This window comes from Silurus meridionalis, chromosome 5, assembly GCF_014805685.1.
Source record: "Silurus meridionalis isolate SWU-2019-XX chromosome 5, ASM1480568v1, whole genome shotgun sequence".
NCBI lineage: Eukaryota > Metazoa > Chordata > Actinopteri > Siluriformes > Siluridae > Silurus > Silurus meridionalis.
This window is the reverse complement of record NC_060888.1, coordinates 28,881,769-28,902,625: the sequence shown is the minus strand read 5'-3', so window position 1 is coordinate 28,902,625 and position 20,857 is coordinate 28,881,769. Positions and strand designations below refer to the sequence as shown.

The 20,857-nt window shown below is 43.4% G+C and overlaps 1 protein-coding gene across 1 annotated transcript in view; it reads right to left on the bottom strand.

Moving 5' to 3' along the window:
- Positions 1 to 6,017: 6,017 nt before the first annotated feature.
- The window catches only part of LOC124386601 (protein inscuteable homolog), a 50,472-nt gene continuing 35,632 nt past the window's right edge, over positions 6,018 to 20,857 (bottom strand). Inside the window, exons 3-13 of the mRNA XM_046850541.1 lie at positions 20,106 to 20,463; positions 19,936 to 19,988; positions 19,664 to 19,787; positions 19,455 to 19,568; positions 19,214 to 19,339; positions 17,981 to 18,152; positions 16,272 to 16,450; positions 11,696 to 11,762; positions 11,031 to 11,186; positions 10,592 to 10,668; positions 6,018 to 9,036 (exon numbers count right to left, since the gene is read on the bottom strand). Coding sequence (XP_046706497.1) covers positions 8,908 to 9,036; positions 10,592 to 10,668; positions 11,031 to 11,186; positions 11,696 to 11,762; positions 16,272 to 16,450; positions 17,981 to 18,152; positions 19,214 to 19,339; positions 19,455 to 19,568; positions 19,664 to 19,787; positions 19,936 to 19,988; positions 20,106 to 20,463 — 1,555 coding nt within the window. The 3' untranslated portion in view covers positions 6,018 to 8,907. The remainder of the gene's footprint in view (positions 9,037 to 10,591; positions 10,669 to 11,030; positions 11,187 to 11,695; positions 11,763 to 16,271; positions 16,451 to 17,980; positions 18,153 to 19,213; positions 19,340 to 19,454; positions 19,569 to 19,663; positions 19,788 to 19,935; positions 19,989 to 20,105; positions 20,464 to 20,857) is intronic.

Here is a 20,857-nt window from a genome sequence, read left to right as displayed (position 1 = left end):
CATGATTTACTGTACACTGCTGTATTACTATACACTCACACACACACACACACACACACACAGGTAGACCCCAACTTATGACGTAGATAGGGACCAAAAAAACGTAAGTCGTAAGTCCATCAGGTCATAAGTCGAGAAAAGTGACTACTCTATGATATGTTCCGACGCAGACATAACAAGGCACTGTAAACTTCTTCTTTTTCTTCTTCCAGCTTCTCCTATTAGGGGTCTTCACAGCAGATCATCCGTCTCCAGACCCCCCTGTCCTTTACATCTGCCTCTCTCAAACCAACTACCTGCATGTCTTCCCTCACCACATCCTTAAACCTTCTCCTTGGTCTTCCTCTTTTCCTCCTTCCTGGTGTCTCCATCCTCAGCATTCTCCTACTGATATACCCCATGTCCCTCCTCTGCACATGTCCAAACCATCTCAATCTCACCTCCCTCACCTTGTCTCCAAAATGTCCTACATGCTCTGTCCTCTAATAAACTCATTTCTAATCCTGTCCATCGTCGTCACTCCCAACGAACATCTCAACATCTTCAGCTCTGCTACCTCCAGCTCCACCTCCTGTATTTTACTCAATGCCACTGTCTTTAATCCATACAACATCTCAGGTCTCACCACAGTCCTACAAACTTTCCCTTTCATTCTCACAGATACTCTTCTATCACAAATCACTCCTGCTATCACTCTTCTCCAGCCACTCCACCCTGCCTGCACTCTTTTCTTCACTTCTCTAACACACTCTCCATTACTCTGCACTGTTGACCCCAGGTACCTGAAGTCCTCCACCTTCTCCACCTCTTCTCCCTGTAACTGCACCCCTCCACTGCCCTCCCTCTCATTCACACACATGTACTCTGTCTTACTCTTACTGACTTTCATTCCCCTTCTCTCCAGCGTGTACCTCCACCTCGCCAGGATCTTCTCCACCTGCTCCCTACTCTCACCACAAATCACAATATCATCCACAAACATCATAGTCCATGGAGACTCCTGTCTGACCATGTCCTTCAGCCTGTCCATCACCACTGCAAACAGGAAAGGGCTCGGAGCCGATCCTTGATGCAGTCCAACCTCCACCTTAAACCAGTCTGTTGTTCCTACTGCACACTTCACTGCTGTCACACTGTCCTCATACATGTCCTGCACCACCCTCACATACTTCTCTGACACACCAGTCTTCCTCATACAATACCACAACTCCTCTCTCCACCCTGTCTTACGCTTTCTCTAAATCCACAAACACACAATGCAGCTCCTTCTGTCCTTCTCTATACTTCTCCATCAACATTCTTAAAGCAAATAATGCATTCCTCAGCATGAAATCATACTGCTGCTCACAGATGGTCACCTCTTCTCTCAGCCTGGCTTCCACTACTCTTTCCCATAACTTCATGGTGTGACTGATCAACTTAATTCCCCTGTAGTTACTGCAGGTCTGCACATCTCCCTTATTCTTAAAGATCAGTACCAGCACACTTCTTCTCTATTCCTCAGGCATCTTCTCACCTTCCAAAATCTGGTTAAACAATCTTGTTAAAAACTTCACTGCATCTCTCCTAAACATCTCCACGCTTCTACCGGTATGTCATCTGGTCCAACCGACTTTCCACTCTTCATCCTTTTAATCGCTGCTCTCACTTCCTCCTTACTAATCCTATCCACATCCTGCTTCAAATCTCCACACCATCCAACCTTCTCTCTCTCTTATTTTCCTCATTCATCAGCTGCTCAAAATACTCCCTCCATCTTCTCAACACACTCTCCTCACTAGTCAACACATTTCCATCTCCATCCTTTATTGCTCTAACTTGCAGCACATCCTTCCCAGCTCGGTTCCTCTGCCTGACCAATCGCTACAAATCCTTTTCTCCTTCCTCAGTGTCCAACTTTTCCTACAGCTCCTCATATGCCTTTTCCTTGGCTTTCACCACATCCCTCTTCACCTGCTGCTGCATCTCCTTGTTCTCCTGCCTACATGTTCATCAATCTATCAGAAACTCTCTTTACCTCCACTACACCCTTACTAAACTCTTACTTCAGAAGTTCACTCAGATACTGCGGTGTGAGAGCATTAAGTGCTTTATCGTCAGTAGTAGTATTTTATAATCAGTGTGAGATGTAATTGGGAGCAGTGTAATTTCATGGAACTACCCAAGGCGTTGATGAGAAACATCTCCAAATGAAGAGAACACTATCCAGAGGCAGACCAGGACGAAGTGGGAAAATACACAGAGGGAAGAGGAGCAGGAACAGTGGTCACTCTAACCTCAGGAGCATGTTTAACTCGACCGAGAGAGAGAGAGAGAGAGAGAGAGAGAGAGAGAGAGAGAGAGAGAGAGAGAGAGAGAGAGAGAGAGAGAGAGAGAGAGAGAGAGAGAGAGAGAGAGAGAGAGGGTGACAGGAAGAGAAGGATATGGATTATTAAGTGTCCTGATTGTTGTATGAAAGTTAATGTCACTGTGCAGTTTGGACTCTGGTAAGATTCTCTGTAGCAGCAGAACTAAAAGGGAGAAGCAGAAGGAAACACAGACATGAGGATCTCTGGGATAAGAGACGACCCACCACACCACCATCAACAAACCTGAGTGAACGTGTGAGAGTGAGGAGACAACAGCATACAAATATACCAGTTCACCAAACACTCCATATCCATGATCTCTCCAGATCTGCTCCTTTACCTCACAAACACCTACTGACTAAAGACTCCACTAAATAAATGTGTTCAGCCTTGACTTAAACACTGAGACTGTGTCTGTGTCCCGAACACTGATTGGAAGGTTGTTCCATAACTGTGGGGTTTATAAGAGAAACATCTGCCCCCTGCTGGAGTCTTCAATATTTGAGGTACCAACAAATAGCCTGCACCTTTTGATCTAAGTAGGCGTGGAGGATCATCCTGGTACAGAAGTTCACTCAGATACTGCGGTGTGAGAGCATTAAGTGCTTTATACGTCAGTAGTAGTATTTTATAATCAGTGTGAGATGTAATTGGGAGCAGTGTAGATGATTAAAACAGGGCTGATGTGCTCATATTTTCTAGATCTAGTGAGGACTCTTGCTGCTGCATTCTGAACTAACTGAAGCTTATTTCTGCACTTACTCCAACACCCAGACAGTAAAGCGTTACAGTAGTCTAATCTAGATGTTACAAAAGTATCAACTAGTTTTTTTGCGTCCTGTAACAACATCATATTTCTAATTTTAGCAATATTTCTAAGGTGAAAGAAGGCGATCCTGGTGATATTATTCACGTGAGACTCAAAGGAAAGACTCGAGTCAATAATCACACCAAGGTCTTTGACAGCTGCACACACTGAAACAGAAACACCATCCAGAGATGCTACAGAATCGGAAAGTTGACTCCTAGCTGCATGTGGTCCTAGTAAAATTACTTCCGTCTTATCTGAGTTGAGCAGAAGAAAGTTATCAGGCATCCACTGTCTAATGTCCTTTACACACTCCTTAACATTGTTAAGCTGATCTTTCACATCTGGCTTTGCTGAAATATACAGCTGTGTATCATCAGCATAGCAATGGAAGCAAATACCATGTTTATGTATAATTTCACCCAGAGGCAGCAGATATAAAGAGAAAAGCAGTGGGCCTAAGACAGATCCTTGCAGAACACCAAACTTTACCTTCAGAGAGTGTGGAGAAGTCACCATTTACATCAACAAACTGATAGCGATCAGTCAGCTAAGACCTGAGCCAGGAGAGAGCTGTTCCCTTTATTCCAACAACGTTCTCAAGTCCAGCAAGCAGGAGATTATTATCAATGGTGTGAAAAGCTGCACTGAGGTCGAGCAAAACAAGTAAAGGGACAAAACCCTGATCAGAGGCCAATAACAGTCATTTACCACCTTAACTAGTGCCGTCTCTGTGCTATGATGAGGCCGAAATCCTGACTGATACATTTCATAAATGTTCTTCCTCAGTAGATGTGAGCAGAACTGCTGTGCTACAACCTTTTCTAGAATCTTGGAGATAAAGAGGAGGTTTGATATTGGACTGTAGTTGGACAGCTGACAGGGTGAAGGTCAGGTTTCTTAATTAGGGGGTTGATACTGCAGTTTGAAGGATTTAGGTACAAAACCAGTGCTAATGGAAGAGTTTATTATTTTAAAACAGGTTCAATTTCCTCTGGAATGATCTGTTTGAGGAAACTTGTAGGTGAGGGATGGAGAATGCAGGTTGATGATTTTGATGAGGAAATAAATGAAATGAAGTCGTTCTCTTGAATAGGAGTAAAACTTTGTAATTGATGGTCTGTTATAATGACACTGCTGTCTACAGGGTTAATTATAAAATAGTACTTGCCTGATATTTTCAGCTTTATTATTAAAGAAGTTCATGAAATCATTACTACCTATTGATGGTGTGAATGTGAGTGCAGAGCTTTTATTTCCTGTTTATTTTGCTACCGTGCTGAATAAAATAGAATTTTATTCAGCACATTTCTCTTTTCATCCACACCATGATAGCACAGTTTAAACACCTCCAATGTTTCTGGTCTTACTCCTTTTCCACTTTGTCTCCTGAACACACAACATATCTACACAGCCACCCTTTCCCTTTAATAGTCATAGTACCAACATTTACAGAACCAACCTGAACCTCCACTCTCCTCCACTTCTTCTTTCCCTGCTGTATCTGTAGACGTCTTCCTCCTCTCCTTCTCCTCCTTCAGCCAACAGTAGCACAATTTACACTGGTACCCTGTTGGTTAACGATACCTGTGGCGGTCGTTGTTAACCCGGGCCTCGACCGATCTGCTATAAAATTCTGATTCGTGATACGTATATTTGATTTGGCAGATGTTTTACGTTGGATGTCCTTCATAACACGAAATAACACGAGATCAGAGCAAACTGTAGTCCTGAGTCAGTGTAGCAGAGAAACATCTCCAGCTGCACAGAGTCGCCTCCAGTCGAAGAGAACATCATCCAGAGGCAAACCAGGACGAAGTGGGAAGATCCGAGGAGGAAAGAGGAACAGGAACATTGATCACTGTAACCTCATGAGCATGTTTAACGAGAAAGAGAGAGAGAGATAGAGAGAGAGAGAAAGAGAGAGAGAGAAGAGGGTGTGAGAGAGAGAGAAGATGGGTGACAGGAAGAAACGGATATGGATTACTATATATATATTTATATATATATATATATATATATATATATATATATATATATATATATATATATATATATATATATATATATTTTTTTTTTTTTTTTTTCTTTTTCCCATGATGTCGTATCGCCAAAATGTTGAGTGGTCGTAGGTCGGAGTCTGACTGTATATATAAATATATGCTCACACTCACACACACATATACACACAGAGCTGGTTTTTCTCTAAAAACAGTTGTTGAGATTTTTCATGAAACATTATGAAACTTTTGAATTTGCACAAAAACACATGTAAAGAAACAATACAGAGAAATGCATGAATTTGGGTGGAATCTAATTGGCACTGGTACGTCTCTAGATGGTTCGGGATGTTTGTGGACATCTACTTTTTTAAAGGTCCACAATCTCAATGAGGTGGGATGTGACTGGAGCTGGAGCAACCTCAGGATGCCTCGGGATGGGTAGAGAAAGAGAAACAGTGGAGAGGAATTAGCGTAGCTGCTGTTCATGATATTACAGCACAAGTTGATAATGTGATGTGATCAGATGTTCTGGATCACAAGGTTATGATGTGTGAACACAGTGCTGTGATGCAGCACTGTGTTTCTTTCTAATATTGATAGTTTCAATAGATGTGGCATCAACATGATGGGATTAAGAGCTGGATTGCTTCAGGCAGAACATCACTGAAGGCAGTGTAAATTACACAAACTGATACTGATACACACACTCACACACATACTCATACACACTTAAACATATACACTGAATGCATGTGTTTGTGTGTGTGTGTGTGTGTGTGTGTGTGTGTGTGTGTGTGTGTGTGTGTGTATGTATGTATGTAGATATGATTGTGTGTTACACAGTAAATAAAGTTTGTGATAAAAAGGCAAAATTGTGTTTTATTCTCCAAAAGCATTTTATTTGTGTAAATTTGTGTAAATTGTTGATTTGTATCGGAGTTATTAACTTTATAAACTTTCTGAAAGGTAGAAATTTTACAAAAATGTATTAAAACGGAGTCTAACACAGGAACATGGGGTCTAATACAGTGTTAAGTTTCTTTAGAATGCTTGTCCTAGTTTTCCTTTGTGTGGCTGTGGTTCTCCTGCCTATTGTCCAGTTCCATTCTGTTATTTATGCTCGTTCTGGTTCTGATTATGATTCTGGATCTCATTTTGTGTAAACATATCAATTCCGCTTCAGGAACTCAGGCTGCATCAGAACACTTTGGGAATGCCTCTCGTTGTCTATGCTCAGTTGTCCATGCCTCAGCGGGTGCTGCAGGCCTATCAGGCCGACCTGCTGTGGGTGCTGAATATGGGAGATGCCCCAGGCAGCAAGCAGGTCCGTGAGCTATATACCTGGCCCTAAGGCTCACTAAGGAGACTGCTAAGACCATTGGCCAGTCTAGGGCCTCCCTTGTCTCCACAGAGAGGAATATTTGGCTCACCCAGACCTTTCAACAGGGATAGGGCTGTTCTCCTTACTCCCACGTCGCCCTCGTAGAGCTGCTCAGTGGGCACAGCCCCCACGATCACAACCTGACACCTCCCAGTATCACGAGGTGCAAAGAGAGGGCGTCGCAACGCACACTCCCCCAAAAGAGACACGCTGCTACGCTTGAGGCCGAAGCCACGCGAGATGATGCGTCTGAGGACCATCAAACCATCTGGTGATCCTGCTGGGAAGGGTGCTGTGCACCACACTATACGGTGCCCACCCTGCCCCGGCAGCCTCAGGGAGCTGGATCATTAACCCTGCCACCCTCGGTGCTTTAGGGCATGGCCAGCTCCAGTGAACACCCTCCTTACTCTCTGCCCAGCACTGTAGCGGACGTGGTAGGGTCACCGCCTCTCAGGAGGCCCCTAGAGCTGCTCCAGGGCATTGTTCTGGCTCTAGGTATGCCAAAGGTCAGTTTGGAGAGACTGATTCCCTTAAGAAACCAGCTGGCGGCAGTTGTGTCCCGGTGGGTCCTGCACACTGTAGACAGAGGCTAAATGATTCGACCCTGGGTCAACGGGGTTTCCATCAGGCTCTGATCATAGAGCAGGAAGTAAAAGGAACTATCCTAAAGAATGTGGCTATCGAGGTGCTCCCTTCATCAAACAGAGAGACCAGGTTCTACAACCGGTACTTCATAGTTCCCAAAAAGGACGGTGGGTTGCATTCTATACTGGACCTGTGTCAGCTGAACCGCTCACTTTTGAGACTCAGTTTTAAGATGCTGACCCTGAAGCAGGTTGTGTCACAAATCAGGTCTGGGACTGGTTAGATTTAAAGGATGCATACTTTCACATATCCATCCTTTCAGCTCACAGGAAGTTTCTGAGGTTTGCTTACGAGGTCATTCTTCAATCCAGTCCCTCCACGAGGAGGTCGTACGCACCGAGGTGGTGCCTGTTCACTGCACGTTGTGAACAACACCGCCTAGACCCAGTTCAATGCCCAGTCAGTTTAGTGCTGAAATTTCTTTAAGAACAGTTCACCAAAGGGTTGGCTCTGTCCAACCTGAAGGTTAACATGTCTGCCATTGCAGCCTGTCATGCCCCCCTCGCAGGGCAGTCGCTGGGTAAGAACCCATTTGTGACACGCTTCCTCCACAGCACCCGGAGTTTGAGACCTCCAGTGCGACCTAGAGTGCCTGCCTGGGACTTGGCCATTGTGCTGGATGCCCTGTCGCAGCCTCCCTTTAAACCTCTGACCAAGGTACCTGTGAGGTTCCTCACAGTTAAGACTGTGTTCCTGTTAGCCATCTCCTCTCTAAAGGGAGCAGGAGATCTTTAGGCCCTTTCTGTGGCCCCTTCCTTTCTGGAATATACATCCACAGATTAGAAATGTGGAGGAAGTAGGAGCAGCTGTTCGTCTGCTATGGCCTTCCAAGATGGATTGTGGATGCGATTTCCACCTCTTATGAGTCCTCTGGTCTCCCCGCTTCCTTCGGGGTCAGAGCGCACTGCATCCGAAGTGTGGTGGCTTTTAAGGGCTTGTCCTCTCAAGTTTACCTCCAGGACATCTGCAACGCTGCGGGCTGGGGCGTCCTGCTAACCTTTGTCAGGTTCAACAGCTCGACCTCAGTGCCACTCCTGGCCCCTCTGTTCTTCACCCTAGTTGTGAACATCCACACTAGACAGGGACTGGTAATGCAGGCGACGCAGCTCGAGTTCCTGAAGGAAAACGTCTTCAAGTTATGTATGTAACCATGGTTCACAGAGGGAATGAGATGCTGCATTTCGATGCCACACTGCCTGCTTTCCTGCAGCGCTTCCTTCTCCTTTCAGAAGCTGCCGCTGGTTTCACTCCATGTGCTTATAAGCTTCCTGGTCGTGACGTGACCCCGCCGGTGACGCCACACTTTTTATTTGGACTGATTATACACGTGATTAAGGGTGTGGACAACACAGAGGCGTTCCCAAAGGGTTCCAACACAGCATCTCGTTCCCTTGGAAACCATGGTTACATAAGTAACCTGGAGACGTTTCTTCAGTTATAATTGTTCTGTTGGTTCTTGTTCTGTAGTTCGGTAGATCGTGTTCTGAACACTGCTTATAATGCAGTTCTGTTAGCATTAGCACGTTAGCTCAATATAATAAAGTAAAAAAAAAATTATAAAAAAAAAAGCTAAAAGAATAAAATTACTTTTTGTACGGTCCTACAACATTAGCTAACAGCTCAACCTGGTCCAGTAGTGTGTGCGTGTGTGCGTGTGTGCGTGTGTGCGTGTGTGTGTGTGTGTGTGTGTGTGTGAGAGATTGCAAGGTAAATGCAGCTTCAGACAAAACTCTCCTCCATGTTTGAACACAGAAGAAATGAGTCAACAAGTCGTGGTTTAATGAGCTGCTGATGATCCACTGGGTCGATACTTTCAGAACATTCAGCAGCCAATCTCCTTAGAGCAGCCTACACACACACACACACAGATAAATATCACCAGTGGTTTGTACAAACCCGATTCCAAAAAAGTTAACAAATTGTGAATAAAAACAGAATGCAATGATGTGGGAGTTTCAAATTTCATTATTTTATTTAGAATACAACATTGATGACATATCAAATGTTTAAACTGAGAAAATGTCTCATTTTAAGGGAAAAATACGTTGATTTTAAATTTCATGACATCACCACATCTCAAAAAAGTTGGGACAAGGACATGTTTACCACTGTGTGGCGTCCCCTCTTCTCTTTATAACAGTCTTCAAACGTCTGGGGACTGAGGAGACAAGTTGCTCAAGTTTAGGAATAGGAATGTTGTCCCATTCTTGTCTAATACAGGCTTCTAGTTGCTCAACTGTCTCAGGTCTTCTTTGTCGCATTTTCCTCTTTATGATGCACCAAATGTTCTCTATGGGTGAAAGATCTGGACTGCAGGCTGGCCATTTCAGTACCCAGATCCTTCTTCTACACAGCCATGATGTTGTAATTGATGCAGTATGTGGTCTGGCATTGTCATGTTGGAAAATGCAAGGTCTTCCCTGAAAGAGACGACGTCTGGATGGGAGCATATGTTGTTCTAGAACTTGGATATACCTTTCAGCATTGATGGTGCTTTTTCAGATGTGTAAGCTGCCCATGCCACACACACTCATGAACCCCATACCATGCAGGCTTCTGAACTGAGTGCTGAGAACAACTTGGGTTGTTCTTATCCTCTTTAGTCCAGATGACATGGCGTCCCAGTTTTCCAAAAAGAACTTCAAGTTTTGATTCGTCTGACCATTTTAAATGGACTGTTGTGATTTCCATTACAGTAGCATTCCTGTATGTGACGCAGTGCCGTCTAAGGGCCTGAAGATCACGGCATCCAGTATGGTTTTCCGGCCTTGACCCTTACGCACAGAGATTGTTCCAGGTTCTCTGAATCTTTGGATGATATTATGCACTGTAGATAATGAGAACTTCAAACTCTTTGCAATTTTTCTTTGAGAAACTGATATTGCTCCACTATTTTTCACCGCAGCATTGGGGGAACTGGTGATCCTCTGCCCATCTTGACTTCTGAGAGACACTGCCACTCTGAGAGGCTCTTTTTATACCCAATCCTGTTGCCAATTGACCTGATAAGTGCAATTCGGTCCTCCAGCTGTTCCTTATATGTACATTTCACTTTTCCGGCCTCTTATTGCTGCCTGTCCCAACTTTTTTGGAATGTGTAGCTCTCATGAAATCAAAAATGAGCCAATATTTGGCATGACATTTCAAAATGTCTCACTTTCAACATTTGATATTTTATCTATATTCTATTGTAAATAAAATATAAGTTTATGAGATTTGTAAATTATTGCATTCCTCTTTTATTCACAATTTGTACAGTGTCCCAACTTTTTTGGAATTGAGTTTGTAGATATATATATAGCTTATCATTTGTATGGAGATTAATATTAATTTCACACACACACACACACACACACACACACACACACACACACACACACACTCTTCTCTTCTCTTCTCTTACTAGACAGGCCACCAAAACCGAGTCACTGCTGTTTCTCTCAGCTGGAGATCGGCACAGCTTGATGAGATGCGGCACAGCTTTAAAAACAATAACTACAAATCAATCTCGTATTTCCAAACCACAACATTCTTAAATCAAATTTTTTTTATATTTTACATTTACAATTCATTCAGAGTATTCAGACCCTTCACTTTATTCAGTGTTGTTATGTCTACAGTCTGATACTACAATTATTCAAATTTATTATTTTTTTCATGAATCTACACCCAGTTCCCCATAATGACAGAGTTCTAGAAATGTCTGTAAATTGTCATGTCCATGAGTATTTAATGAACAACTGAATTCTGGGATTTTCTGCTTGTGTGTGTGTGTGTGTGTGTGTGTGTGTGTGTGTGTGTGTGTGTGTGTGTGTGTGTGAGTGACTGTGTGTGTGCTATACCTTGCAGTTGAATGGCAGCCTGAGCGATGTGTGGATCTCGGCTTAAACGTGCGAGAGTCACTGCAGCTTTCTGCTGAACTCTCTCACATGCAGCTCCCTCTGATGGACTGGGGGATGACGGCTTCTCTCCCAGCAGCAGCAGCAGACGCTCCAATCCTTTAGCACATACACTCTCATTATTAAAGCTGTGTGTGTGTGTGTGTGTGTGTGTGTGTGTGTGTGTGTGTGTGTGTGTGTGTGTGTGTGTGTGTCTGTGTGTGTGTGGTTGGGTGGGTGGATGTGTGGGTTTTGCTTCTGATAGGAACATGAGATTGATCAGAATATTTATACTGATTATATTTCAGGGTTTGCAGAAAGAGTACATAAATAATAAAGAAATGCATAGAGGATAATGTAGACAGAGATACAGACAGAGATACAGACAGAGATGTAGACAGAGATACAGACAGAGATACAGACAGAGATACAGAAAGAGATGTAGACAGAGATACAGACAGAGATACAGACAGAGATTAATAGACCCCATAGACTCTGACTGGAGGATTCACTTCACTTTATCTCAAACTCAACACAACTGTTGTACTGTTTCAGTGTCTAAGAACTTTATTCAGACACTGAGTTTAGACTGAAGACGAATTTTACTGGGAATAGATATGTTTGTGTACCGTTCTCCTGTAAGACCTCTGATGCCGTCTGTTCCAACACTGACAAATTGGCCAAAATTGTTACAACCTGCAGAGACCAAAACAACAAGAAGATATGACATGAAAATGCTGAAATATAGCTACAACACTACTATAAAACTATAGCTACAACACAACTACAAAACAACAACTACAACACAGTTACAGCTACAACATAAATACAACACTACAGCGACAACACAATTACAGCTACAACTCAACTATACAACTACAGCTACAACACAACTACAGCAACAACACAATTACAGCTACAACACAACTACAAAACAACGACACAACTACAGCAACAACACAATTACAGCTACAACACAACTACAGAACAACAACACAATTACAGCTACAACACAAGTACAAAACAACAACACAACTATAGCAACAACACAATTACAGCTACAACACAACTACAGCTACAATACAACTACACAACTACAGCGACAACACAATAACAGTTACAACTCAACTATACAACTGAGGTAAGATGGCAACGCGGCAGTAGCTCGCAGCGGCCTCTCCCAATCCAAAAATGGTGCTTTCACCATATTTAGCCCGACCTTTTACAATACATGGATACCAGAGTCAGCTGTTAATGTGTACGACCACCAGACCCTTTACAGTACAGGCATCATGCAACCAATAATCTGCATGATGAAGTTATTATTTTAACCTTCGCAATGTGTCTTGTCTTGTGTTGTCTTGTGTTGTCTGTCCGCACTGATTTTTGTTTGCACTAGGTTGCACTCGATGCACTTTACGTAGCTTGTGTTGTGTTGTAGCTCTATGTTGTTATTTAGTGTAGCACTCGTTTTTACTGTGTACTGTGTACTACTGTGTATAGTAGAAATGACAGTAAAAGTCTCTTTACTTGACTTGACTTGAACTACAGCTACAACACAACTATTCATTTACAGTGACAACACAACTATACAATTACAGCTACGACACAACTACAAAACAACAACTACAACACAATTACAGTTACAACACAAATACACAAATACAGCAACAACACAATTACAGCCACCACACCACTATACAACTACAGCGACAAAACTACTATACAATTACAGCTACTACAAAACTACAGCAACACCACAATTACAGCTTCAACACAAATACAACTACACGATGGCGTCAAGATGGCGCTAGTGTGGTCAGCTGCCATCACGACTGCTCCGGCTATGCGTTGCCTTATTTTGTGTATTTTATATTTTTATTTACATTGTTACTGTTCCATTTATACAAGATGGTCATCATTAGATATGACAGAGCCCCTCATATCTATTGGTGTACAATCTACTCACCTTTCGCCATTTTTAAACCCAGACTCATGCTGGCCGTGCGAGATCCTGAAGAAGAACAAAGGATGCGACCCGTACCAGCATCCACAAGGGAAACGTTCCGGTGTCAGGAACAGGCTGACTGCACGTGCTTACTGTGTTCCCTTACCTAGTATCCTGTTAGCCAACATCCAGTCTCTGGAAAACAAGCTTGACGACCTCAGGGCAAGGGTCAAGTTCCAGAGGGACATTCGGGACTGCAATCTTCTCTGCTTCACCGAGACATGGCTGAACCCAGCAGACTTTTTCTCGGTTTACCGCATGGACAGAACACTGGAGTCGGGGAAGTCAAGAGGAGGTGGAGTGTGTCTGATGGTGAACAACCACTGGTGCGACAGTTCAAGCATCGTTCCTCTTTCACGCTCCTGCACACCAAATTTGGAACTACTGACCATCAAACGTCTGCCCTTCTATCTACCTTGGGAATTCAGCTCGGTCATAGTCAGTGCCGTTTATATTCCACCTCAACCGGACACGAACACTGCAGTATGGGACTTACATGAATCAATAACACTTCACCAAACATAGCATCAGGACACTGCGCTGATTATGGTGGGATACTTTAACAGTGACAACCTCAAGCAAGCGAACTTTCAGCAGCACATCACCTGCCCCACCAGCTGCCCCATGCTACACACCATTTAAGAACAGCTACAAGGCACAATCATGTCCACTGTTCGGGAAATCGGATTATGCCACCATCTTCCTCATGCCTGTATACAACCAAAGGCTATAACAGGAAGTTCCGGTTCAGAGGGAGGTCGCACGCTGGACTGACCAATCGATGGCCACTCTGCAGTATGCTTTGGATGAAGCAGACTGGGACAAGTTCAGGCGCAGCCCTTCCACATGTTTATGGAAGCGGTTGTGGGATTCATCAGGAAACCAGTGGATGATACGGTGCAGAGAACCACCATCAGAACGTTTCCCGAACAGAAGCTGTAGGTTAATAAAACCATCCGCGACGCACTGAGATCCTGCTCCACTGCCTACAACACGGTGCTTGCCACCAGGGACAAGGACGAGTACAAGACTGCGTCTTATACTGTTCGAAGCAAAGCGGCGCTATGGGAGGAAACTGGAGTCACAATTTCAACATGGTGGTTCTAGGAGCATGTGGCAGGGACTAAGAAACATCATGGACTATAGAACATCTTTTAGAATGGGGAATGCGGACGCTTCTCTGGCAGTCCAGCTAAACATCTTTTACACTCGCTTCAAGGCTGCATCTAACCACACTAGTGGCGCTAGCGGCAAAAACAGCATTCACGCTGAGAGCCCGGAGAGGTAAACACGTTCACCATCTCAGAGCATGACATGAGGAGGGCATTCAAGAGAGTGAATACCAGGAAGGCAACAGGACCAGATGGCATCACAGGTCGGGTTCTGAAAGCCTGCGCTGACCAGCTAGCAATGGTGTTCACTGAGATATTCAACCTCTAAATGGAACAGTCTGTTGTCCCCTCATGCTTTAAACAGTCCACCATTGTCTCTGTCCCAAATAAACCCCAGCCCGCCTGCTTCAACGACTACCGCCCTGTAGCCCTGACCTCAGTAGTGATGCTGTTTGTGGACTACAGTTCAGCGTTCAACACCATAATTCCCTCCACGCTCACCTCTAAGTTAGAAGTCCTGGGACTCAGCCTGACACTGTGTCAATAGATCTCCAACTTCCTGACAGACAGACCACAAGCCGTACGAGTGGGCAAACACCCCTCATCAACCCTCACCTCAGCACTGGATCTCCCGAGGATTGTGTTATGAGCCTGCTGCTGTACTCACTGTACACATATGACTGTGTGGACACTTCCAAGTCCACCACCATCATCAAGTTTGCTGATGACACTGTTGTGGTGTGCCTGATCTCCAACAACGATGAGACGGCCTACCTACAAGAGGTTAAAGACCTGGAGAGATGGCGCCAGCAGAACAACCTTCTCCTGAATGTTGGTAAGACTAAGGAGTTGATAGTGGACCTCAGCATGAAGCAGGAGCAGTCAAACCAACCGCTAAACATCAACGGGACCCCAGTGAAGTGAGTGGACAGTTTCCGGTACCTAGGTGTTCACATCACACAGGACCTGTCTTGGTCCTGTCACATCAACTCCCTGTTAAAGAAGACCAGCAGCGTCTGTACCATCTGAGACGTTTACGGGACACTTCCCTCTCACGTGGTAAAGACTTTCTACACCTGCACCATTGAGAGCGTCCTGACAGGTAGCATCACTTCCTGGTTCGGGAACAGCACCATGCAGGACCAGAGCCAGGAAGATTGTGAAGAACACCAGCCATCCCAACAATGGACTCTTTTCTTTGTTACGTTCAGGGAAACGCTTCCGCTCCCTGAAAGTGAACACAGAGAGAATGAGGAGGAGCTTCTTCCTGCAGGCATTCGGAGTTGACAGGAAACACCCAGGATCTAGTTCTGGACCTCCCTTTCCATCTTCACACTTTGTCTGCTTAACTTTTCTGCACTATGACCCTTTAATCTCTGGACTGTGACTTTAACTCTGGACTTGCATAGCACAGTGCACTTTATACCACACCATACTGCACACGGTCACTTTATACCACACCATACCGCACACGGTCACTTTATACCACACCATACTGCACGCGGTCACTTTAAGGACAATCACGTCAATCACCCTAAATTGTACTGTTTTACTGTCATATGCTTCCTTGTATATACATATTTTTTTCACATATATCTTCATATATTTGATATTTTATATAGTTTATACTTTTTATTTATCTACCTTTTTTTTTCCTGATTTATTTTCCCTCAATTTAATTCCTCATGTTTCCTTCTATTGTCCACTGCATGTCGTACTCTGTATGTATGTGTATGTGACAAATAAAATTTTATTTGATTTTATTTGATTAGTGATTTGTGAATACAACACTACAGCTACTACACAACTACAGCTCCAACAAAACTACACAAATACAACTTAAACACAACTACAGCTACAACATAACTATAAGACTTCAGTTAGAACACAACAACACAACTACCCAACTACAGCTACTACAAAACAACAACACAACTACAAATACAACACTATTACACAACTACAGCTACAACACAACTTCAGCACAACTACAGCTGCAAAACAACTACACAACTACATCTACAGTGAAATAAATACTACACAATTGCAGCTGGATTACAGCAGTAGACTGTGGATTGCTGTGACCTGGTCTTTAGAGTACGGGGTGTCGACACGCTGGCGGTCTCTGCAGGCCTGGAGGAGGATGTGCACTGCATTAAGCTGCAGAAGAATCTCGCATGCCAAACTGTCAAAGAAAGTGATATTTGCCAGTGCAGCCGAGGCTAAGAGGAACACCTCACCACACGATGCAGTCTCACACAGCTCTATACACACACACACACACACACACACACACACACACACACACACACACACACACACAAACATACATTTTATTTTTCACATAAATATAATAAAGTTTAAAATAATCAAATAATAATAATAATAATAATAATAATAATAATAATAAAATAATAATAATAATAGAAATGGAAATGTGGGGATTAGTAGTAATGAGGGTGTGGGGATTAGTAGTAATGGGAATGTGGGGATTAGTAGTAATGGGAATGTGGGGATTAGTAGTAATGAGGGTGTGGGGATTAGTAGTAATGAGGGTGTGGGGATTAGTAGTAATGAGGGTGGGGATTAGTAGTAATGGGAATGTGGGGATTAAGTAATGAGGTTGTGGGGATTAGTAATGAGAATGTGGGGATTAGTAGTAATGAGGGTGTGGGGATTAGTAGTAATGAGGGTGTGGGGATTAGTAATGAGAATGTGGGGATTAGTAGTAATGAGAGTGGGGATTAGTAGTAATGAGAGTGGGGATTAGTAGTAATGAGGGTGTGGGGATTAGTAGTAATGAGGGTGTGAGGATTAGTAGTAATGAGAATGTGGGGATTAGTAGTAATGAGAGTGTGGGGATTAGTAGTAATGAGAGTGTGGGGATTAGTAGTAATGAGTGTGGGGATTAGTAGTAATGAGGGTGTGGGGATTAGTAGTAATGAGGTGTGGGGATTAGTAGTAATGAGGTGTGGGGATTAGTAGTAATGGGAATGTGGGGATTAGAAGTAATGAGGTTGTGGGGATTAGTAATGAGAATGTGGGGATTAGTAGTAATGAGGGTGTGGGGATTAGTAGTAATGAGGGTGTGGGGATTAGTAATGAGAATGTGGGGATTAGTAGTAATGAGGGTGTGGATTAGTAGTAATGAGAGTGTGGGGATTAGTAGTAATGAGGTGTGGGGATTAGTAGTAATGAGGGTGTGAGGATTAGTAGTAATGAGAATGTGGGGATTAGTAGTAATGAGGGTGTGGGGATTAGTAGTAATGAGGTGTGGGGATTAGTAGTAATGAGGGTGTGGGGATTAGTAGTAATGGGAATGTGGGGATTAGAAGTAATGAGGTTGTGGGGATTAGTAATGAGAATGTGGGGATTAGTAGTAATGAGGGTGTGGGGATTAGTAGTAATGAGGTGTGGGGATTAGTAGTAATGAGGTGTGGGGATTAGTAGTAATGAGGGTGTGGGGATTAGTAGTAATGAGGGTGTGGGGATAAGTAATGATAATGTGGGGATTAGTAGTAATGAGAGTGTGGGGATTAGTAGTAATGAGGTGTGGGGATTAGTAGTAATGAGAGTGTGGGGATTAGTAGGAATGAGAGTGTGGGGATTAGTAGGAATGAGAATGTGGGGATTAGTAGTAATGAGAGTGTGGGGATTAGTAGTAATGAGGGTGTGGGGATTAGTAGTAATGAGGGTGTGGGGATTAGTAGTAATGAGGGTGTGGGGATTAGTAGTAATGAGAATGTGGGGATTAGTAGTAATGATGGTGTGGAAAAACTGATGACTGATCTAACTGATGAGGGCAGAGACGATGTCCTGCATGCTCTCTATGAAGCTGGAGAGATGATGTGTGTTGGAGTGGTGAGGAGATGTGATCTGAGCCACGACTGCAGCCGCTTCAGCTCGAGCTGCTTCAGTACAACCTTCATCAGTCAGAATATCAGCCAGACACAGGACACCATCAACCTACACACACACACACACACACACACACACACACACACACACACACACTTAATAAATGTGCCTCAGATGGTAGTTGCTGTGTGTGTTTGTTTCCCAGGTTTCTGTAAGAAAGTGGCATGTTTACATATTTTTAATTGTTTGTTTGTTTGTACAGGTTTGTGTGGAACACAGTAGTTCTGCAGGCAATGGTTAAAAAACATAGAACGGAAAGTGGAAAAAACTTTCTTATTCCCTCCACTATGCTATAGATCCTCTCATTTATTGTTTTTATATTGGTGGCCACATGGGGGCGCTGTTGCACAAGTTACTAAAAATTGCAGACCAACTGCAGTGCAAAGAATTACAAAAAATTCAGACACATCCTGATCATCTACACACTGCACATCTGTTCACAGCTGTATTTTATTAAAAACGTATTTAATGTTATGTTTATTATACAAAATAAATTAAAAAAATCATGGTGTGATGTCTGAAAAGAAAACTAATATATATATATGTGTGTGTGTGTGTGTGTGTGTGTGTGTGTGTGTGTGTGTGTGTGTGTGTTAAGGTGTGTTAAGGTGTTAAGTATTCATATCACCACTGACTCTGACACATATTTCTGAAATAAAAGTATAATTTCCTATAAACTCCATGATCAGGACTCTGATGAGCTGCTGGGTTTCAGCAGGTGTGTTTTTCAGCCTCAGTGCTCTCAGCATTACTGTCACATCCTCCTCCGAGAGGAAGCTCAGGCTTCGCTTTTTTATTTAGAAATATCTGACAGCTGCCAGTTCCTTCACTCAGCACAGTATTGAAAAAACCTTTTAACCAAATGGAGATTTACAGCACTTACAGAACTTTAAGAACTTTTAGAACTTTCCCTCTGAGATTTTCAGCCTGAACTTTGACCTCTTCTTTATTCAATGAGATCAGCAAAAATGCAGCACTGCCAGGTCTTACATCAGTTTATAATGTTCTTATTATTTATTTTACAATGACTTCAAATGGTGTGTGTGTGTGTGTGTGTGTGTGTGTGTGTGTGTGTGTGTGTGTGTGTGTGTGTGTGTGTTTTAGTGTACTTTCTCCAGTTGGGTGATTCCCTCCTCCACGCAGCAGATGGAGGCGACTGTCCTGAGTGCAGGAGCATATAAAGAGCTGAAACAGTCCTGCCTACAGATCTTCAACAGCGCTACAACTGCTCCTTCCTGCACACACACACACACACACACACACACACACACACACACACACACACAGTAGGTCTATATGTAGAGAATTAGATAAAGATAAAGTCGAGTGCAGATGCTGAGATGTTCTCACATTGGCAATAATGCTGCAGAGCTGTGGTCCGTCCTGAGTGAGTGACAGCAGGTTACTGATTGCATTCTCCATGAGGAACACATCATCTGACTCCTCAACCTGCCTGATCAGGACCTGCTCAGACACACACATACACACACTCTTCCATTTGAGCACACCTAAGCTATGCTAAGTCTACACTCAGGACGTGGATGTTTCAGTGATCTTACTTGTATTTCATTGGCTAAGGCCATGTCAATCATTTGGCTGAATGAATCACTGACATCTGTAAGAATCTCATGAATGGCCTCCTTCATGGACTTGAGGAAATATTCATCATCTGTGTTGAGACACCTGGGAAACAGAAACACACACACACACACACACACACACACACACACACACACACACATAAACAGTCTGTTATTGTCACTTCTCTAAGGAACCAATTATTCTGCATATTTCTCACACTGTTACTCTGCACTCATTCTGGGTTCCTCACCTCTCAGTAATGACGGTGAGCTCCATACACTTCTCCAGCAGAGTGGCCTCATACTGCAGCAGAGACACAGAGCAAGACACTGAGAGAATATCCACACATCCAGCTGCACCACATTCTCCTTAATGACCTTCTGCATGTGTGTGTTAATGATGATGTTGTAGCTTCCTGACCTTCTGCATGTGTGTGTTGGTGGATCTGTGAGTGCTGCACTCATGCACCAGAGAGCGAACGTGACAGTTAGCTCTGACTGCCGTTCCATGAACACGCTGCCATCGTCCTTTCTCTAAACGCTGGAACATCTTGCCAAGCTCAGTACTGACAACCAGGGCCCTCTTCAGGAGAGTCTGCAGGTTGTCCCTTGTCACATGATCACTGGCCACACCCACCCCAGGGATAATGAGCTCACCTGCAGTGTCCTCGTCAACGCCCAGGGGCTTGGACTGCAACACACACATACACTCCACCTCAGTCATGTGACGCAGATCTTCCATCCAACGCTGCACAGAGTCCACCTGGATAACATGAATCCTGACACACACACACACACACACACACACACACACACACACACACACACACACACACACACACACACCTGGTGTTCAGAATGTAAATCTCACACGTGTTCTGATCATTACTTTTTTATATCATGAGAGAAAATAAAATGATGTAAGAGAACATTAGCATGATGATGATGATGATGATGATTGCAGAATAAACACACAGATGTGTGCAATGCTGCTGAAAGTAATGGAGTGTTTCAGTGTTAAGGGAGTTACACAAAACCTGCAGTGTTAATGAGTTTCACTAAACACTAACTTTCAGTTCAAGTCAGTATTATTTGTGTAGCATTTTTAATTAATAGACATTTTAAAAGCAGAGATGAAAAAAAAGGACTAAAGTTTAAATATAGAATTTTATA